The sequence below is a fragment of the Pterocles gutturalis genome, unplaced genomic scaffold, assembly GCF_000699245.1.
Source record: "Pterocles gutturalis isolate BGI_N339 unplaced genomic scaffold, ASM69924v1 scaffold10395, whole genome shotgun sequence".
Lineage (NCBI taxonomy): Eukaryota > Metazoa > Chordata > Aves > Pterocliformes > Pteroclidae > Pterocles > Pterocles gutturalis.
The window spans coordinates 74,041-92,609 of NW_010138393.1; the positions used below are offsets into that span (position 1 = coordinate 74,041).

Genomic DNA, 18,569 nt, shown 5'->3' on the forward strand with positions numbered 1-18,569 from the left:
CACCCAAAAGTATATCAAGTCACGGTATGACCAGTGAGGCACGGCTTATTGCAGCTGGAAATCATTTATTCCCATGCTGAAGTGGGGTTTCTAGTGTTCTTTTTACTCTCTGTTGATACTCCCAATCTGGTGTCCATCGACCCTGTGCCACTACCTCAGCTTGCATCCTTTCAGTCTCAGAAAAGGAAAAGCGTACAGACTATTTTTTTTTTTTAAACACGATCTCTAAGGGTATCCAAGATTTTAAAGTGTAGCCTAAGACTTGTAATTGAGGGCTGTCTAAAATACCTGGAAGCACTTTGAATGCTAAGACAGAGCAGCAAGATTTTTTCTAGCCACTGGGGCTGGGAGAGGGAGGTTGGTTGGTTGATTATTTATTGGGAATTAATACTGAGAGAGTATATGCAAAGGCTGAGGGCACCATGCCATCTTCACAGAACAAGACCCTAACAGCTAACTGACGTACAAGAAACTGCAAAGTTATACTGTAAGAACACATATTAAGGACCGAGGAAAAGTCTGCTAAGGTGCTACGTCTAAAACTAAGTTACTTCTCGCTTTGACCCTCCCCTTCCTTGGTATCAGTCGTCGTCTAGAGCCTCTGTCTTGATCTCGTTGGCTCCTTGCCGGGCCAATGCCAAGATGGTGTGGTTTACCGCTGCCATTTCCACGGCTAACGAAATGGGGTCTTGATGGTCACTATGGCTAGTGCTGTCATCCTGTGCATGCGGAAAGGAGAAGAGAGAAGCATCGTTACTCCAGAAGCAGAAAACCGGCGGATAAAAACTAGTGTGTAAGGTAACGGACTAGGGGCAGCAAACTGCACGTTTGTTCCAGGAGTAGAAAGTGAAGGGAATTTATAAAATACTGATTTAGGGCTGATTTCCCTCACTGTGCAGACAAAGGTAAGCAGGGCGAGGAGTGGAGCACCCGATTTTCGAGAGAGAAATTTGAGGGAGGGGGACATTCTGAGGAAAACACGAAATTATAAAGATAAAAGCAATACACAACGTATGTCAGGAAACCAAACTAAGACAGGAATCGCTATCCACTGCAAATTCATGCTGGCCCTACATTGTGAACACTGCACGCAGTTCTGGGCATGCCATTTACAGAGGACACAAGAGAACTAGAAAAGATAGAGAGAAGCAGGGGAGGAGAGGCACGGGGTGGCTTCCTTAGGAGGAGAGGCTAAATAAACTCTGGTTTTTCAGTTTGGAAAAGAAATGGCTGATGGCTGATATGGTAAATGTTTATTACAAATAACTAGTAAATAGAAAACAATTGTTCGTGGCTTCTCGTGATCTAATCCACAAGGGCACTCCCTGGAATGATAATATATTCCGAAGTAGCAAGGGGAAGCGCTGCTTCATTTATCACAGTTCAGCTGTAGGATTCACTGATTTTTACATCAGATAAAAGTAAAAATGGCTTTAAAAGGCAGGGGTTAGACAAGTTCAGGGAAAATTAGTCAAAACTACAAGTGGATACACTGCCTGGCTCAGAAAACTACTGACCTCCAGAAGCTGGAAGCTACTATAATAAAATCATTCAATATATTCTTTAAAAATTTCTTTAAAAGCAAAAGTAATACAGAGAAACTTGGCTGCTACAGGATGGCACTGAAAATTTTAAAATCAATAAACAAGAAGGGCTACCTTCTACGGGTGCATAATGGCCATACGATATCAGACCCAAAAGGCTGACAATTTCTAGCAGAAATTTTATAGTGAGTTGGGCGTGTTTCTCAGGCTACATCAGGAATAGGGGCAGGTTTGCAATGACAGGAACGAGAAGTAGCGATATTCAAACTGTAATCCCAGCTGTCAAACAAATTCTTCAGGAACTTTGGGTAAAATCATAGTGTTTCCTCCTCTTTAAAATGGGGTATTCAGAGTTACTACACCACAATCTCACAATTTTTTAAAAACTATTATTATTTACAGAAAGGAAATGATAAACATTTATCAGTCTTCCAACAGCCTTTAAGTGTTGAACTTATGAAATTTAATATTTAAAATGTATTATTAGGCATTTTTAAATTAAGATGACAGGTGGCAACTGCTGAGGGGCAGGGAAAAGCGAGGATTTGGTAAAATCCTACAGTTATTGAAAGGAACGCATTCACGGACAACAAACGTCAGGCAAGTATCGTGATGTGCACACACCCTCAGGGCCCCTCAGTAACCTTTACCATGGAAAGAAATACAAAGTCCTGACTTCTGGAGCTTAAGGCACTTCATTAGTATTTGGATGAACTTTGTGTTTTAAAGTTTACTGGAGTTTAAGCGTCACTGTGGAAACCAGTTTAGGGTTGGAACAGCTAAGGGATGTTAAATGGCCATCAGGAGAGCTCGCCACTCAATCCGCTTCACTGCTACTGCCTGATTTCACTTCGCAGAGGAGCCCAGCTAGATTACTGAGAAATGCCATTTTAAAGGACCTTAAACAAAGATCTTTACATTTTAATAACCGATTTATTTCTCTTTTCAAATTATTTTGGATAACACACAGAAGAAAAACATAGTTTAGGAGTCTGCATAACACCACATCTCAGTATTGAGCTCCTGCATCTGACCGACCAGGAATTATCTGTGCTCAGCAGCAGTTCCAAAATATTTCTAACAGCCAGAGAGCAGCCCCTCATCATCTAGAGCCAGCAAGGTTGGTTCCACCAAATCTGCTGGTGATGACCTATAAAAAGGGACTTAATGGCCATCGAAGCAGAGTGGCTGGGAATGCCTCTGCCAGATACCGGCCGTACTGGGCCACAGCCAAGTCTGCAAGGGACTCATTCCAGGACATTCAGTTGCTATTACTCTCCACCAGCAGCCTTGACAGAGGAAGACCTACCTACTTCTCCCAAACGAGTCAATTAAAGCGATCTGCCCACCCCAGATGTGGGGTGTAGCACAGAAGCCAGCTCAAATTAAAACCAGAACCAAGTGAGTGAACCGTTCAACAAGTCCACTGGTGCCAAGCACACACAGCCCTGACGGGTTTTTTTGGCCAACTGAAACCTGAAGGAAAATTGGGAAGGGGATGCAATACCTGTCAGGAAGGTGTGTGAAGGAAGGGTCACCAACTTTAGGGTAGGTGAGGGCTCAGAGTGCGGGAAGGGGTATTCTTTTGCTAGAGAATTTAAAAAAGAAGTTGCTGTCAAGGGTTAAAAATAACCAAGAAAAATAGAGAATAGGCAAGAGTTAAAATGAAAAAAAAAAAAAGGAACAAAAAAGAAAAAAGACAGATAATATGCAAACAATCCAAATAGTGGCACATCGTTGCAGAACAATATGAAACAGGTACAGGGCCAAATAAATGTCAAAATCCATTTAGTCAAATCCTTTCCCCCCACCCTTCACCCTTTGTCTGTCAGTGTCTTCGGGACTGATCCTGAGACGCAACACAAACCGAGAGAGCTCAGCACCTTGTAGGAGGGTGCTCAGCATCTTGCTGGGCAAGGTTGACAAAAGGGATTATACAGTGTACTGGGCAGGGGCTTACTGGGGTGCCCCCCTGGTGCCAGATAAGCAATGCACAGCAGCTGTAGCACAGGCTGTAACGGAGATGTTTCTTGCAGAAAGAAATAACAGGTGCAAGAACAACACACATGCCTAGTTTTGTAGGGAAGCATGTTGGTGGGTGATATATAGGAGTTAAAGACCTGTACGTCCTTTCTGGAGGGTGGATTACTAGGACAGTGCTGGGGTAAGGAGAGTGCGAGTTATGCACGGTGCACTGGGGGAGTTAGCACTCTCCTAACATTTTTCATACATTGCGTGTGGCGTGAATGGTGTAACTTGCTTGTTTGGAGCAGATCCTCCTGTCTTCTTCTACCTTCTCTGCTTCTCTGCCTCCCTCTGAACATCTTCCCTCCTCCTCCCCATTGCGTACTTGCCAAGTGTCCTGTTGTATGACAATAAATCCATGTGGGTGAATACTGGCTGCTCAACACAATTCAAAAAGGGGAGCCGTGCTCTTCCACTTTCCCCATTATAATTACATAAAAGGAAAACAAAAACAAGACACATCCTATTTGAGAGAGGTAGAGGGACTCTTCATGCATCGCGTGAACTCTCCCTTTTTGGGCCACGCAGCTCAGCCACGATGCTTACCTGCTCCGAGTAGTCATTGCCATCAACGTCGTCACTGTTGGAATGACCTCCTGGACTCTGTACATCTATTCCATGGCTCTCCAGGATTGCTGCTTCTTCGAAAAAAGCAAATGGATCCCTAATTTATCTGATGCATTAGAGTAATTAAAAGTAACTACTTTTTTTTTTTTGTTTTTTCAAGAAGTTTAACTGGAAGAACAGAGTTCTTAGCCTCTTCCTCTTCACTCTCCAGTATTTGGGAGGGTAGCACATGTACAGATACTGGTTTGCCTGAAATCCTTCCCTGCAAACTAGAAGACTTGTTTGTGAGTAAGAATCCTTGTTTTCCAGCCAGTCCTACAAGAAATTAGCTTAATTTCTAAAGCACTGGAGTGGCAAAGGCATTCCCTGCAGATCTTCCCACATAGTTTGGACTGGCAGGACTTGAGGGGGGCAGGGAGTGTCTGAAAATAGACGGAGAAATTTTTAAAGCACTTAAGGGATTTAAAAACACACAGATCTTCATCTTCCACTAGGATCCATGCATCTACAGCTCCCTTTGGTTCTTTTTAACCTCCTTCCAACTCTCCGCCATATACAGCCACCTTGGACTGACTTTGCTTTGTCCCCCCCACCCTTTCAACAGACAGGTTTAATTTTCAGAAAAATGAATTTAAGTTAAATTTCAGTAACATGTTAAATGATGTAAAAATAATTTTTTCTTATCCAGAAATACAGCAAAAAGAAGCAGTCAGCAAAGGGCATAACATTTGACATCTGCAAAAATACTGGTAATGGGCAGGTATAGATTTCTGTTTGTCTGTTCTGCACAGCAGCTCAGTAAGTGCATAAAATTTCGCACACATTGCGGAAATTCTGAATCCTGGCCATCAATGTGAGTTTATTCTCATTAGAATGTCTTATGTCTATTCACATTAGAAGGTCTACATCTACAAGCTCAGAGTCACTTCTAATTTCCTTATGATCAGCTACTCACACAAAGAACTCGCAGGGTGAACTCCGAAGTGACTTTTGTTTTATCCTGATCATCAAGAAAAAATATTACTTTGTTCCAGCCGCTTGTCACTGTGCAAGCCCTTGGAAAGCAATAAGGAGCACAGGTGTAAGGGGAATGAGAATTGGCTTGCAGGTCCTAGTGGCTGTAGCTGAGACGTAAAACAGCTCAGCTGGACTCTTAGATCCCTGTGGGGTCTCAGGGATGGCAGTAAGAAAGACGCCCCCAGGTTTTGGCTGAAAACACTCCAGTGGAACACAGAAATGAGGAAACTTACAACCTGATAAAAGCTCTTCACAACAGTCACTTCTCATTTAAACAGCATGCTAAGGTTGTGAACTTGCAATCGTCTCAACTTCCCTTATTTCCAATGTAGATATGTTGAGGTTTTATTTTAGATTTTATTTTGGATACCCAAAGGAGCCTGAGCATAGGGAAATATGATTCTCCTTCCACCAACAAAATTCTTACTTTGGTTTTTAAAAACTGATCTTCCAGTAAAACATCGTAACTGCACCATTTTTCCTGCACTGATGATAGAATTTCATAAATTAAATTCCTACCCATATTTTAGAAAAAAATCTGGAACAGCAAAGAGACTAATTTTAAAAATTGTTCCACATTTCTAATAAGAATGTCAGAAGCTCTCATATTTTAATTAATAAAATCTTACGTAATTTCGATCTCTCCCGAGCAAGTGTATGTACTAAACCCTGAAAGCAGGCTCTCTGATACATTACCGATATTGGCTCTTCTCTTGATTTCCTTTCTTCTGTTGGCAAACCAATTGTACACTTTAAGGGAGGTAACTCGCTCCAAATCCGATAACTTTTTTCCTATGAAAGTAACAGGGGAAAAAAAAAAAAATACAGCATTGTGACTCAGTGGGTTCCAGAGGCAGGCAAAAGCCCCTCACACATGTGATAAACCCCTAAATACAGACAGCACTGAAAAGTTATTATAACTGAGAATAAAGTGAATTTTCTGTGAATCAGAGTACTGTGCCCAGATGCTTCAGTAATAAATGCCAAATATCTCTCTAAAAACAAAGTAGCCTTTCTTCTTTTTTTTTTTTTAAATCCGAACTACAGGAATTCTTTTGCAGCTTCAATCAACTAAATCCAGCGCCGTGGGAGAATAGAGGGCTGCTTTTCTAGTTCAAGCACAAAACTGAGATTCAAAACCCCCCTCCAACTCAATTCACAGCCCTGCCACAAATCGCATACCCTTGGGCTAGTTCTCTTACTATGTGCTGCAAGGATGTAGTTCAACGACAAGTTTTCTTCAGCGGCAAAATGAATGAAGAAGTTTAGCATCCCCTCCCTAATCAACTTTCCTTCCTCTCCACCACCGGCTCCCGCAGCACTGATCACACTGTCCCAACTGTGCCAGGAGACTTGTGATCTTTGGGGAGAAGGAAGAGGGGAGGATGTTGGAAACCAGATCACTGGCGTTTTACACTTAAACCAGCAAAGAAAATCCCAACAGGCACCAGTCAGCTGCTGGAGACAATCCCTCCTCCTGACCATCAGCATAAAAGAGGGATGACTGGAGGGAATCAGCACTGCAGGGACAGCATGGAAACCTCTCCCGCTGGCCTCAACCCTGTAGCTACATCTTCGGTCCTCTGCAGGGTACATGAGGATGAGGTTTCCCCTCTTCAGACTGTTTCTGTAAGTTTATTCATTCAGCATACAAAAAGTTCATGTAATTACAGCAATCTGCAACCTTAAATAAGCAAGGAGAGAGAGGAAAAGTGAAAAAAAGAAAAATCTGGAAATAGCTAGCTAGGCTGTCTCCCAATGGTCTGCATCAGTACCACTCACAGTATTTTACCAATCCCGAGACACAGTGTTTAAGCAGTTTGTTTGAATCATGGAATCATAGAATTGTTTAGGTTGGAAAAGACCTTTAAGATCATCAAGTCCAACTGCAAACCCAACACTGCCCAGTCCACCACTAAACCCTGTCCCCAAGCACCACATCTACACGTCTTTTAAATACCCCCAGGGATGGTGACTGCACCACTTCCCTGGGCAGCCTGTTCCAGCGCTTGACAACCCTTTCAGGGAGGAAATTTTTCCCAATATCTAACCTAAACCTCCTGTGGTGCAACTGGAGACCGTCTCCTCTTTTCCTATCGCTTGTCACTTGTCCTGTGGTGCAACTGGAGACTGTCTCCTCTTTTCCTATCGCTTGTCACTTGGGAAAAGCAATGCCATTTCCAAAGCTGTACAAATGGAACGTTCGGACGCACAGCTTGTATTTCCTGTCTCAAATGGTGGGAATTTAAGTTGCAGACATGGCCATTCAGGTTTGAAAATTGCACTGACTGTCTTGTTCATTCAAGTATGGCAGCTCTGAACAACCTGAGTTATAGAACGCTCAAGAAGAAACCTACTACTAGTTGAGAGCACCACATTTGTTAGTAATAGCCCCAAAATGAGATTTGCTGAATTTAGCAGGAGATGTTGAAATCTAATTGCAGCTGGCTTTGGAAAGGACACCGTGATCAGCTCCTCACCTGGCTTCTGTATAACCGCATTACAGGCGTTTGCAATTTCTTCTCTCTTTGCCTCGTCTGGATATTGATTCTCATTGAAGTAACTGCAAGGAGGAGAGAAAAAAAAAAAAAAGTTTTTTTTTTTCAGAAATCAGAGCATGAAGACTCCAAAGTAGCTTCACTAAAAGGTGTCAACTGCTAGCTTATGCACCACTCTTACAGAGGTAACACAGACGCAGTAAATGGTATGTAAGCCTGCATAAGGTAATAGCAGCATGCACTCATATCCACCGAGTGGATAAAACTCCCCAAATGGCCCAGAGAAATGAATATTATCTCAGCATTTGCAGTGTCAATCGTAGTAGGAGACACATCAAAGCAGGCAATGCTCCCAGTATCAGAGTTAAGCCTGTCCAGTGAAGCACCACATCAGAAGGCATCAGAGGCCATGCCTCTGCCTTTGTTTATTATCTTCTTTTTTTTTTTTCCTGCCATACCCCCAGTGTAGGCAGCATCCTACAAATGAAGGAGCTGTTCAATATTTATTTTGATCCCTGGATTAATATATATATACACAAGTATGTACGTTGTACATTATGCACAAACACACACAAATATTGCACATTTTAGATGTGGTATGAAGACTGTACACACAAAATTACACAGTAGTACAGTAAGACTTCTATAGTCAGACTAATTTTTTTTAAATAATCATGATTTAAAAATTTTAAATCTTCCCCAGAACAAGATACTGAGTATAGCTTATCTTGACAGTATTTTTTTTCTCAGTGATGGTGATTTTATTGTACTTTATGTGCAGTAAACATCCTATAAAAGTTACAATGTTTTCTCTTTTACTTCATTTAAGTGCTTTACAAATTTTAATGAACTGATTTATATTCTACAGAGCTTATCAGATTTGCATTAAAAACAACAAAAAGTCCTGTTTACTTCAATGGACTGATAAGCAATCCATAAGCAATGGACTACTACATTTTTTTTTCCCCCTGCAGATTGGCTGTTACATATAATCCTAAGAATTCTTTGATCCACTTTGATCAGCAGCAGGTTCAGCTGTTGGACAGCTGCTCTGTATTTGACAATAAGATACTTCCTTTAATTGCTGATCATTTGGTGGCAGCAGATTTAGGCAATTATTCTTTTCCATGCTCATATTTCTCTTTCGGTGGGTCGGCCCCAGCACAGTTACTTTCTATGGAAACCTGGACTCCGTTCCATACAGCAACTGTTTCTGTCCAACCTTTTTTTTGAATAAGTGGTATGATATTTCACTTCCAGTTTATTTCAATTCACTGTAAATACAAATGTTGAACATTCAGTTTCAATTTTAGGTATTACTTCTTCCACCCATTGCTCCCGGTGTTATTTACAGTTGCAGCTTTGCCCACAAATGAAGATCTACTTCAAAGCTGCTACTCATTAACTAAGATAAATCAAACATTAGCACAGCTAGTTGCACTGTTAAGGTACTTCCACTTGATTTCCTAGCTTCGAGAGCAAATGAAACCACAGAAATCGCTCCGTCTTCACCAAATGAAGGGCAGACTACATCTATACTACCGACGTGGGCTTTGGAGGCAACCACATTTACACGAAAACATCCAATACTACTTCCCTGGACCGCTGAGTTGTTCTTATGAAGTAAATCTGCAGAGACCAACCATAACTGCAATTCCCACTATGCTTGATTCTGCTCTGAAAAATATACCTGAGATTCTGACGTTCGATCTGAAGAGGAGGACACCTGGCTACACTTACTTTCTAGGAAGCTTCAAGTACGTAGCACTGTCAACACTGGCGCTGCCACCAGCAGGAACGCTCCCTGAATTATTACCAAGAGATTTTCTTTCTTTTTCTCCCCCTCCCCGCAATACACTCAGTCTCTGGGCATGATATTTTTTGAAGCATATTCTTTCCTCTTCCAGATATCTATCCTTTCCATTATTATAGCCTTTGAAGTGGTATGTGTGTCTACCTTGCAAATTTCCGTTCAAAGGGGCTGTGTTCTGTACAAACTTTTTCGGAGAATGGAGAGCTCAGAAAGCAGACCAGAAAATGCTTTTTCTAGTTGTTAGTGAAGGAAGCATAAGCTCGAGATCCCAGTCCAGCTGCCTCATGACGGTGTGTCAGCTCTCCCACCTACAAACCAGAGTGCTCTACTCTCTGCCCAGAGCCAAGAACTATTTCCTCTTTTAAGTGCCATGAGATAAAGGAACGTCAAGACATCACAGCTGAAAACTGCTGGACTATTACTTACACGAATGTATTACATGACCTGGAGTCCTAATCAGGACCAGGTCATGGCGATGTGTACAAAAATAACTCAGCAAATTCCCATCGCTCTAACAGCTATTTTACAGACTCCCTTTGCTGAATATCATTTTGTTTATAGATATTTATCGAAAGTCAAGAACAAACACCAAGGAAAGAAAACCACTAAAACCAGAAGGTGAAACCCTGACATCATGAGAGATTACAGATCTAGATCATCTATGGTCACAAAAAGACTAGACACTGCCTATCTTTATGGAAGGAATGACAAAAGATGTAAAATTAAGGAACGGTGTATACTTGAACTTCTCACTCTTAGATTGACGCAAGAAAGTGAGACAAGCCACTCACTTGAACATTTGAAATTCTTTTCATCCTGAAACCCTGATTTATGAAAAAACACCAAAAATCTGACAAGTTTTCAGGCAGCTCTCCTAGTAAATAAGACATTTCCATGGAGATCACAAAGGTACCAGAGGGGAGCTGGAAGGACACTACTGGAGCAGTTAAACTCACTTTCTGTAGTTGAAACAGTAATTATAGAACCTGCCTCTCCTTCCACCTGCTGGCTTCTTCTTTAGCCACATTAACGACATGCCTCCTCCTTCCCCCACATGTTCACGGTGCCTACAAACTTGTCCAGCTCTCAAATCCTGCTCCCCAAAGCTCTATCTTCTCCTCAACTTCTGATAATATCCTTCCCCATCACCATACTGGGCTTTTAACCTTTGACAGAGCGCAAGCTGGTTTTACCAGAGAAGAGATCAGATTTAGTTTTCAGTCTTAAAGGGAAAAGGTCTCATAGCTACAGGTAACCAAAACCACCCAACCTCAGGTGTAAGAGCTGATTTTCAGCCTCAGCGTCCAAGTTCTCCGTATACACACTCTACCAATACATCACATTTTGTTCCCATCATTACAGGGTCTTAATGGGACTTGTGGGTGATACGACACAAAGCCCAACATTTAAAGCCTCCCAACATTTCTGGAAAGCAGGTGGGAATAACTAAGTTTTCAAGATAGGGAAGCCATGGAAAGAAATTCAAGACTTCATCACTGACTGCTTTGGTTTGCTCATGTAGAAGTTCTTTTCACAACTGAATTTTCACAACAATTTTCAACTGAATTTTTTGGCTACAGGTCTTCTTGCAGGCAGGAAATTAATTAATCCGCCTCCAGTTCTGTTTCTTATCAGCTAGGTATATCCTGGCGAAGGCACAGGGAAAGAACGTGGGATGCCTGAATTTCTCTTCACAGCTACAAACCACAGCCCTGCTCACAATCTGAAAAGTTCCTGAAAACGACAGATGAAAAATACGAAGCAATATGAAGTTAAAAGGAAAAAAAAGAAAAAGAGCAGGCACAAGTAAATGCTGCAAAGGCACACTGCTTTCTAGACAAAGGGCAGCTGTCAGCTGAATACCTTCAATGAAGAAACCAAATGATCTCTTTTGTAGAAAATGACAGTGGAGGATTAAAATGAGAAGCGGCCAAATAATTTACATGAGATGAGAATCCATATGATGGGAAAGAATGTAGATATCCTTGAAGCGGTTTCATTTCAATAACACTGGAGCCTACAAAAATTGCAGATTCAGAGAAACCCTCTTTCTTTCAGGGATAATGTGCTTAGGACAATGACGGAGAAAGAATCCATCTCAGCCCTGGGCTCCGTAATGGAAGTAAACGCGTTCCCCCGACTCTTTATCAAGGTGCCCCTATTTGAATTCCTGCAATAGCTGTCAATCTTTTTTTTTATTTTTTTTTTTTCCCCTCAGCTGTATGGCTTCTGTTATCCAGGCTTAGATATCAGATGCATTAAGCAATGCCTCAGTAGTGCTCCTGATAATCCACAGTGGAAGTTTTACCGCTTCGTATCAGCCTTGCAGCTGCCAGGGAAGTGTTTGAAACGACCCAAGCTATAGAGCAGCAGAAGGACGACCAATGTTCGGTGCTTTTTCATAGGGCTGGGATGTCAGACACAAACAGATAAAACCGCTCAAAAGACCGCGGGTTAGGGAAAGGATTCGTTTACAGCATGACATAACGGTTAAAGCTTCAAAGTGTGGAAGTGACTCAAAGCAGAGAGGCTCCGATGCGTTGCAGGGTAACAATTCACCGCCGTTACGGCAGAACTACACACGCTCAAGGTGAGGTCATTCAGGTATGGTACGCCAGGGTAATCGCACTGAAAGAATGATAACTTACCTTGCAATTAATGGGAGGTAAAGCATACACAGATGGATATTTATTGAAGAACAGTGGATGTGCTGCAGGTTCACTCCTTCACTTTGGGTTTGCATCTCTGGGTTCCTATTTCCATCAACGCGGGCGTAACCCAGCGCTCTTGCGGGGGCTCCAGCTCCTCCATCTTCCCCGGGACTCAGGCTCCAGTCCAGCTTAACAAAACTTAAGCACAGACTGAAAGGAGCAGTCCTATCCTCTCCTTCATCCCCTTTTTTTGCAGGAAGGTTTTCTGCCCGACTGCCTCCCCAGCCCAGCTTTCCACCCGTGCCAAGAGCAGCGGTGGCACAGCCAAGGGAGGCGGGCAGGAGACACGCAGCTGGGACCGGTTCCTTCAACGGCAGCTCACACAAACCCTCTTCGGCTGATGCGAAAAGCAAAGCCTGAGTGACGGGCTCGGCGACTGGCCCAGGGATGTATGGAAAAACCCAACTGCCCATTTTCCCCAGCTCCCATCTGACCCCCGCTGAGGAACGGAAGATCTTCCTGCCACCAGGGACTGGGCTCCCTGCCAAACCCGCTGGTGTCTCAAAATACGTGAGAGTGCAAGCTGCTCTTCCATCTTTGATAAGACTGCCTGTAATTCCAGCTCCCTATCTAGTTTTCCTTCGACCGGTACCTCTACTTTCCACTGCCGAGTTACAGAAAACACTCCAATGTAGTTAACTACTTTATCTCTTATTTGTATATTTATAAACGTAGTATCACCCAGGAGCAAGAGGTCATTGTTTCAGTCTTTGTGGCTTTTAACAGAACTCTTATTCAGGCTGTCAAATCAATGGAAATATTTCTGAAGTTAGTCTGTCATCTGTGCCCGAGATCTTATCTCCGCGTGGCATGAGACAGACTGTCAGAGAAGTGACATTCCGAGCAGAATCTCATCGGCAAGTGTAATGACTAGTTTATTTCCCAGTAAATACCGGCCAAGAATATCACTAATGCCATTTTCAGCGAGGTCAGCAGATGACACCATCCACTCTATCTACTGATATTTCTACAGATTCTATAATAACAGCACGGCACACGTGTCAGCTAAACACATATATAGCAAAGTCATTTCCATTTCAGACCAAAGATATCCTCTCCACAGATGAACTCCGCTGGAGCTGAGAATTACACTGAAGACACCCTCTTCTCTTTCCCCCAGGACTACAAAACGTAACCACCAGTTTAGTTGCTAGAGGAAACATCTGGTGAGCCGCTTTGGCACTTGAGATCAGCCCAGGATGAGAACTGCAGCTGTCTGGATACAAGCAGACGAACTCGAATCTCAGCGTTCCTGCAGCGTCAGCTCAGCTAGACCGTCCGTCCAGGCAAAAGACAAATTAAAAAAAAAAAAATCCCAACCCCAGAAAAACTACTGATGAACAGGATTGCTACAGCTCTCTGCTGTTTTCCCCGCAGGACTATCATTTAGCTGAGGGCTTTCACAGGTCTATGGATTTAAAGGACTGGAGAAACCACCACAGGACTCTAGCTTGACCTCTTCTACAGCGCTGACCAGAGCTTTCTCAGCTATCCTGGCATTAAGCCCAGATCTTCTGTTCAACCTACAGAGATACCCAGTCCCAACATAAAAATTTGGGATTTTATCCAGTGCTGAATCTAGCATAACTTTAAATAAGCTTTGGAACCAAATTGTAAAAAACTTTACTCGTAAAAATCTGCATCTCGTTCCCAGCTTGAGCTTTGAACCCCAGGGTATTGCCACACTCTCTGTCTGGGGAGAGAACAGTTTCTGAGTCTCTCACTGTAAGAGATGTTTCATTCTCGCACTTCTTTTCATGGAAAGCAGAAACCTGGAGGAGCGATCTCAACAGGACTAGGTCACTTAGAGCACCAGGCATACACAAATTGTAATTATTTCGCTTGCCAGCATGTGTTTGTGTACATAAATTGTAGAGTCCTTTCAGTACACACTAATACAACTCCTACAATAGAGCTGACTCTCCATTCTGGTTTCACAAATCAGTGCCTAAACTCTGAGACTCTCATTTTACTGATGTTTTTTAGTAGGAATCTGCTCTGCAACGTAGATTAAACCGCAACAAATACACCTTGCACTGGGGTGCATAACACTGCGCGACCTTCAAAGCTACTATAACATCATCAAGCTTCTCATTTTTGAGAAATAATTTTCTCAGCATTTTGACAGTGGTCTCAAGCACCAACATAATCCTATCAAGCTATTAATATTATCCTAAAATTTGTTTAAAACTAGAATTAATTGATAATAGCTCTGAAAGCCTCATACTTGCAAAAGATAATCTACGCTTCCTAATCCATAGCACCCTACTGTCGAGATAATTAACAATTAAAAGAATAGTTAAGACATCGGAGGTGGTGATTTACTCTTCCTTGTAATTGGATTTAGTGATACGAGTATTTCTGAGATTGCACAGAGCTCTCTTCTGAGTAGAAAGATTCGGAGTTTTCAGCAGTTTGAACCACACAGGTCCTTTTGGCTTCAGGCACCTTGAAGACACTGACAGCAGACAATGGCTAAAATTTTATTACTGTCCTTAATGGTATCTCAGACTTCCAAAACCAACACAGTTAACTAAACTGTTCACAAAATAAAAGGAAAAAAAAAAAAAAAAGACAATTTTTTCTGAAGTCAGGAAGTAACTGACACACCAAAACATGATAAGTGAGAATTGTTCTGTAATATTTCAACAACCAGCTGGTGGGAGCATACAGCACCTTCAAAGCTCTTCCTAACAAGGCACCTAAGCATGAATAATAGCATCTCTTCTTCTCTTTATTTACCTGCAATATTTAAATTGAGACCTACACACTACAGGGATATTTATGTGCATTAAATCCTCTGGACTAAACCGACTGGTAAACAAGACCTTTATGAAGACAACTGTGAAACAAACATCTCATCTACATTTTTCAGCTTTCTGCAGGGGAAGAGTTAGTTAAGTTACACCTTCTGGATGATCTAGTTCTCCCAAGGCAGGCAAAGCTCAGGCAGGGTCAGACCATGGATGAGGCACCTCCAAGACGTGATGAGACCCTGCAGAAATCAGGCCCGGCACTTCAGTAAGAGCCCAGCCACTCGGAAGGGCTGTTTTGCTGCTTGGTGACCCACCTTTCAACGAGACGTGCTGTAATCAACACTGTGCAAGACAACAGAGGATTCCAAGGCTTTATATGGTGACACAAATAAATAGCAAAATGCATGACTTGCATATTACATTACTCAACCCAAATCAGCAATCTCTGCTCTCTTGAAGAAAGTATGAGACTCAGAGTCAGAACTCAGTTTTCAGCTCCTCTAAAGTAAGGTATTGCTAGAAGAATAGCCTGTCCTTGCCTCAAAATTGTGCTTTAATGGGAAGTTCGGCACTGGATCACAACAAAATGTAGGTACAGAATGTCAAGTGCAAGCAGCAAGGATGCTCAAGTTGTTACTAGTTCAGCCTCAGCAAGGTCACAGTTTTCAAAATTTTATAGTCCTTCTGGCTACGAAGCTTGAAGTCTCACTTTGTCCTAAGTCTCCAGGAGAGGAAGAACACCAAACGTGAGATTTGTGATAAAGCTTAGTATGAGCTGACAACTTCCAACATAACCACCAGCATTTCCCCTCAGAGATCCGCCAGTTTTTATTCTCCATTTCCAGCATTGGACCAGACTCAGGTCCGCTCAGCTCAGAAGCAGATAGCCACCACCACTGCTGCTGCACTTTCAGAAAAGGAAAATTGACTGAACTAATGAAAAGATCCTACAGGATTCAAAAGGCGAGATAAGGCCAATTCTTGCAGGATATCCAGTGCCTAAAGTCAAAAGGCTCAGGACCAAAGCTTCTGACTTTGGGCTCAGTACATCTCTTTTTCCTAATGCCGGTATCTTCAAGATCTGGACCAGAACTATTACTGTATTAAGCGCTGTACAGACACAAAGCAGAAAAACTTTTTTTTTCTTAAATATAAATCTATTCCCTTCCTTGCAACTTAAAAGCAATGCAACAGATGGATATAAGCAAACGAGAACAAGAAATAATGAATCAGTACAGGCCAGCATGCTAGTTGATTAAGCTACTATGGTGCCAAGACCAGCTTCACGAGGTTCTTTTAGACATCATAGCAAAGAGGAAGGCTTAAGGAAAGTTTTAAGTAATGAGGTAGTTTTGTGGATCCCTTAAGAGTACTAGTTCTCAAGTCTGGCAGCAGCTACACCTTTTATTTACTTTCTACAGATTATTCAATGTCCATTCACCATCCATGGGGAAAGGAAACAGCTGAGTTTTATTATCCAACTTTTTATATATATTTCTTTTGCCTATAGGCTTGTGAACAATTACCTTGGAAATAATAAGCACCGAGGACTCAGAAGTATTACTTCATTAAAAAACACCCATCACGCTTTGTATTTCAAGAACACTTTCTATAACCAGATCATAAACCCCTTAAAAGTATTCTGAAATCGTGTTCTTTAACCTCATTCTTTAGTAGTATTAGGATTCAGAAGCAGAACAACAGTAAAGTCAAGAGACACAGACACAAGAAGGCAGCCAAAGCTGTGAAATGAATCCGCAGCTCCTTACTCCTAGGTTCGTGCTCCTTGTCACGAGCCATGTTTTTTGCCATGTGCTTCCTCTTCAGTGTCACTGCCACTCCACCTCAGAAAAGCCATGTTCCCTGGGGACAGTCTCATCTCTTCAGGAAGCAGGACCAAACCAATACTGGCAGTAATGCTCTAAAAGCAGCTGAGGAGTTGTTGACTATACATCTTATGTCCAGAAAAATTAATTTTTATCATTTCTGGACTTCAGTAAAGCACTTGATACAGTCACAAATGGGAAATGATTCATACTTTTCAAAAAGACAAAGGTTATAATTACGAGATAGGGTAGAAAGGAAACCTATAACTAAGAACTGGGCTGAAAATTTAACATAATGGCTTGGAAGATGGCTATCAGCGATATTCCTCAAGTATCGTCTTTGGAGTATCTTAAGAATGAAAACACTTGATCCTGACACAAAATCTGAACACGGTAATGAAATCTGGTGATGACAAAGTCAGAAGCCATGTCAACCCAGGGAACTGGAGCATCATAAAAAGTAATAGATCAACCAAAGGGCAAGAACTGAAAAGAAATTTAACAGTGCAGTATGCAAGGTCACACACTTTGGGAACAGCAACTCATGTACACAGAAAGATCATCAGCGGGAAGTAACAGAAAGATTGTCGTTTGTTAAATCACTAAAAGACACAATGCAACAAAACCTCCAAAAAGGCAAAGCCTGATAAAGCTGAGGATGCCGGCTATTTCCAAACCAGAAAGAAAAGCATTAAAATACTTGCACAAGACCTCACCTGGACTACGTACAATCCTGGTCTCCCACATTCAAGAAAGATGAATTTAAAACTGAGCATCTCGGAGAGCAATCACGGGATGGCAGAGGAATGGAAAGCCCATCTTGCAAGAGATACGGCGTGTTTCACCTGAGCAAACTCAAGGCAGAGATGGGGTTATGGTTTACCATAAATACATGAAGAGGATCAACACTGGAGACAAGAGATGGAGGTAAGGATTTATTTTAGTTAAATGATAATATTGATCCAAGAAGGATGGGTCACAAACAACGTCAGGAATTCAGATGTCTAACTGCTGAAACAATAAGAGCCTGCTGGGCAGCCATCTCCTAACAGGTTTTTGTCCTCTTGGCTACACCTGCTTCCAAGATAGCGAATTTAATCAGTTTCTGGAAAGGATATAATAAAGCTTGACTGAAACAAGAGAAGCTGGACATGAAACTGCAAGTCCCAGTCCAACGTCCCTGTGACTAAGAGAATATCAAGGAGCATTTAGAAACTGAGAGCGCGCCAGCCTATGTACATAATAAGCAACAAATTAGATGACTTTTTCTATATGTTTTGTACTTATGTACCCTACTTTCTCTTTTTTTTTTTTTCTTTATAAGGAAATCATATTAAGAAAGCTCTTTGGAACACATCCATGTGTTCTCTTCTGTTGACAGAGTTCCTCACAAACAGCACCGAATACAAAACAAATTAAAACTTATGCACGTTCCAAAGGATTGTCAAACAGAAAAAGGTCAATTGTGCTATCCTGGACTACAAAAAAAAAAAAAAAAAAAAAAGGATAAAAAAGAACCTAGGATGTGGTAGTGCCTTTTGTGGTTAAAGCCCATATGGGTCTCTGATAAAGCATCCTTTTTAGTCTGTTCAAAGTACTCCACGGTCTGATCAAGAGCCCATAAATGCAGGATGCAACATCCTTACGAGTTTTACTTTAGGAATTTTGCTCCCTCACTTCTCCTTGTAATTACTCTGTTTATTACTTGTATAAAAACCTCACATCTGTTACTAGATGGCAGAGAATTTCCTTTCACTGAGGTAGGTTTGGACTCTGTTCAGAGACTAGCTGCACGGAGAATTCGCAGGCACA

The 18,569-nt window shown here is 41.9% G+C and overlaps 1 protein-coding gene across 1 annotated transcript in view; it reads right to left on the minus strand.

Moving 5' to 3' along the window:
* Positions 1–328: 328 nt before the first annotated feature.
* Positions 329–18,569, minus strand: part of HMBOX1 (homeobox containing 1) — a 59,853-nt gene continuing 41,612 nt past the window's right edge. Inside the window, exons 6-10 of the mRNA XM_010082990.1 lie at positions 7,634–7,716; positions 5,850–5,945; positions 4,116–4,207; positions 3,805–3,906; positions 329–719 (exon numbers count right to left, since the gene is read on the minus strand). Of these exons, the coding sequence (XP_010081292.1) occupies positions 582–719; positions 3,805–3,906; positions 4,116–4,207; positions 5,850–5,945; positions 7,634–7,716 (511 nt within the window). The 3' untranslated portion in view covers positions 329–581. The remainder of the gene's footprint in view (positions 720–3,804; positions 3,907–4,115; positions 4,208–5,849; positions 5,946–7,633; positions 7,717–18,569) is intronic.